General features: G+C 44.8%; 1 protein-coding gene across 1 annotated transcript in view; it reads right to left on the bottom strand.

Annotated features, from left to right (window-relative positions):
- Positions 1-2099, bottom strand: part of LOC101863481 (probable serine/threonine-protein kinase yakA) — a gene marked incomplete in the record, with an annotated part of 32802 nt that overhangs the window by 5412 nt on the left and 25291 nt on the right. The window contains 1 exon segment of the mRNA XM_013090653.1: positions 1-195. Within this exon segment, the coding sequence (XP_012946107.1) occupies positions 1-195 (195 nt within the window).

Here is a 2099-nt window from a genome sequence, read left to right as displayed (position 1 = left end):
TGACCAGCGGACACCGGCGGAGGTAGAAGAACAGGAGCTGGGTGCACTGTGACGTAATAGTGGTCAGGTCCTGGTCAGTGACATGCTGGCAGTCGGTCATGTCCAGGTAGCGGAGGAAGATCCGCTGGAGGTGTCGGGAGGCGCTCTGTGACATCACAGACTCGGTCAGCCGGATACAGGTCACCAGCGGACAGCCTGGCGGGAGTGGTTTTAGTTTTAGTAAGAGTTTTACGGCACTTACAACACAATAAGGTCATATTATAAGTACCGAAGATTAGAAGTGTTACAAAAGAGTAACAAACACAAAAAAAAGAAGGAGGAGGGGAGATACAGAAGATAGATTTTTTTATAGGAAGGAAGGAGCAAACCACACCAGGGAACCCGCCAACCACCCACGGCGGGAGCGGCGTGGACGAGGTCGAGGTGGGTAGGAAGAAAAAGGGTGTGGGTGGCCGGAGGTGGGCAGGGAGAAAAAGGGTGGGGGGTACCGTAGGGTGGGGAGGACTATGTGGTTATTGGGTGGGTTTTAGTGAAGGTTTGTACACAAAATATGTCTGAAAATTGTGTGAGTGTGTGTGTGTGTGTAAGGGTTTGAGTGTGCGTGTGTGCATCAGTGTCACAATCTAGGCCTACTCAGTGTGTGTGTGTGTGTGTGTGTGTGTGTGTGTGTGTGTGTGTGTGTGTGTGTGTGTGTGTGTGTGTGTGTGTGTGTGTTTGAGTGTGCATGCGTGTCTGCGTGTGTGTGTGTGTATAAGTGTGCGTATGCCTCGGTGAGTGGGGGTATATCTGAGTGTGTTTGAGTGTATGTTTTGCGCACGTGCGCGTGCGAGTGTGTGTGCTTCGGTTTTGTTTTAGCAGAGCTTTTGCACACAGCCATGGCATACACAAATTCTTCACCACTTGTTAATTACGTCATGAGCACCGGTCCAGCAGCGCTGATGGAATGGCTGTTTCTGTTCCCTTCTTTTCTCAAACCAGAGATTTCTTTCAACTCGTTAGAGAACAATCTTTTTCTGCTAGGCTACTCTGTGCACACACGACACGTCACCCAATAGACGTGTTAAGTACGAAAGTCATACTCTTGCGACAAAGGTCACACTTAGTTGTTCTAGTGGTTCAGTGTTGCGGTGAGCACAATATACTGAACACGCCATGAGGGACGTTAAGAGAAACGGAAAGTTTGCTTCAAGGGGCACAACCGAGTTTTTATAACTCAATAACGCAATTGTTTCCCTTAGTATCGTTCTGGTCCAACATTTTATGAGAGCCCCTTATTCTTAGCACGTCTTCTTTTGCTCTTTCATGACATCAGACTGACTGTCGTGCTGGTGTAATCGAGAACGAGGAAGAAAAAAGTTGTTTTTTGTGTTTTGGTTAGAGTTTTTTGTTTTAGTTTTAGTAAAAGTTTTACGGCACTTGCAACACTATAAGGACATATAAGAGCCGAAGATTAGATGTGTTACAAGAGAGTAACACAAAAAAAAAAGAAAAAGGGAGAAAAAGACGATAGATATTTGTTAGAAAAGAAGACGCAAGCCACATCAGAGCACCCGCCAACCACCCATGGTAAGTGTTTTACGGCGCTCCCGACTGCATAAGGTCATATAAGAGCAGGATTCTGTGCGTGTCTTTAAAGTAGGAGATTGTTAAAACTAAAACACATTATATTGTTGAAACGATTCAGACAAATTTGGCAGAACGGAACGACAACTACCACCACCGCCATGATTCACGAATACCAATATCAACAATTACAACAACAAAAACAACAACAGCAGCAACAACAGAAACACTGAGGACGAAAACGCCACCAAGATCACGTTCACTATCACCATCATAGTTGAACAATAGGAAAAACAGAAGGAGACTTAGATCTAGATAAATAAATACACATAGTTTATGTGTATGTGTATGTGTGTTTGTGTGTGTGTGTGTGTGCGTGTGTGTGTGTGTATGTATGTGTGTATGTGTGTGCGTCTGTATGTCTGTGTGTATGTGTGTATGCGTGTGTGTGTGTGTGTGTGTGTGCGAGTGTGTGTATGTGTATGTGTGTGTATGTATGTATTTGTGTATATGTGTATATGCATGTGTGTGTGTGT

Source organism: Aplysia californica, unplaced genomic scaffold (assembly GCF_000002075.1).
Source record: "Aplysia californica isolate F4 #8 unplaced genomic scaffold, AplCal3.0 scaffold01393, whole genome shotgun sequence".
Lineage (NCBI taxonomy): Eukaryota > Metazoa > Mollusca > Gastropoda > Aplysiida > Aplysiidae > Aplysia > Aplysia californica.
This window is presented reverse-complemented; position numbering and strand designations above follow the sequence as displayed.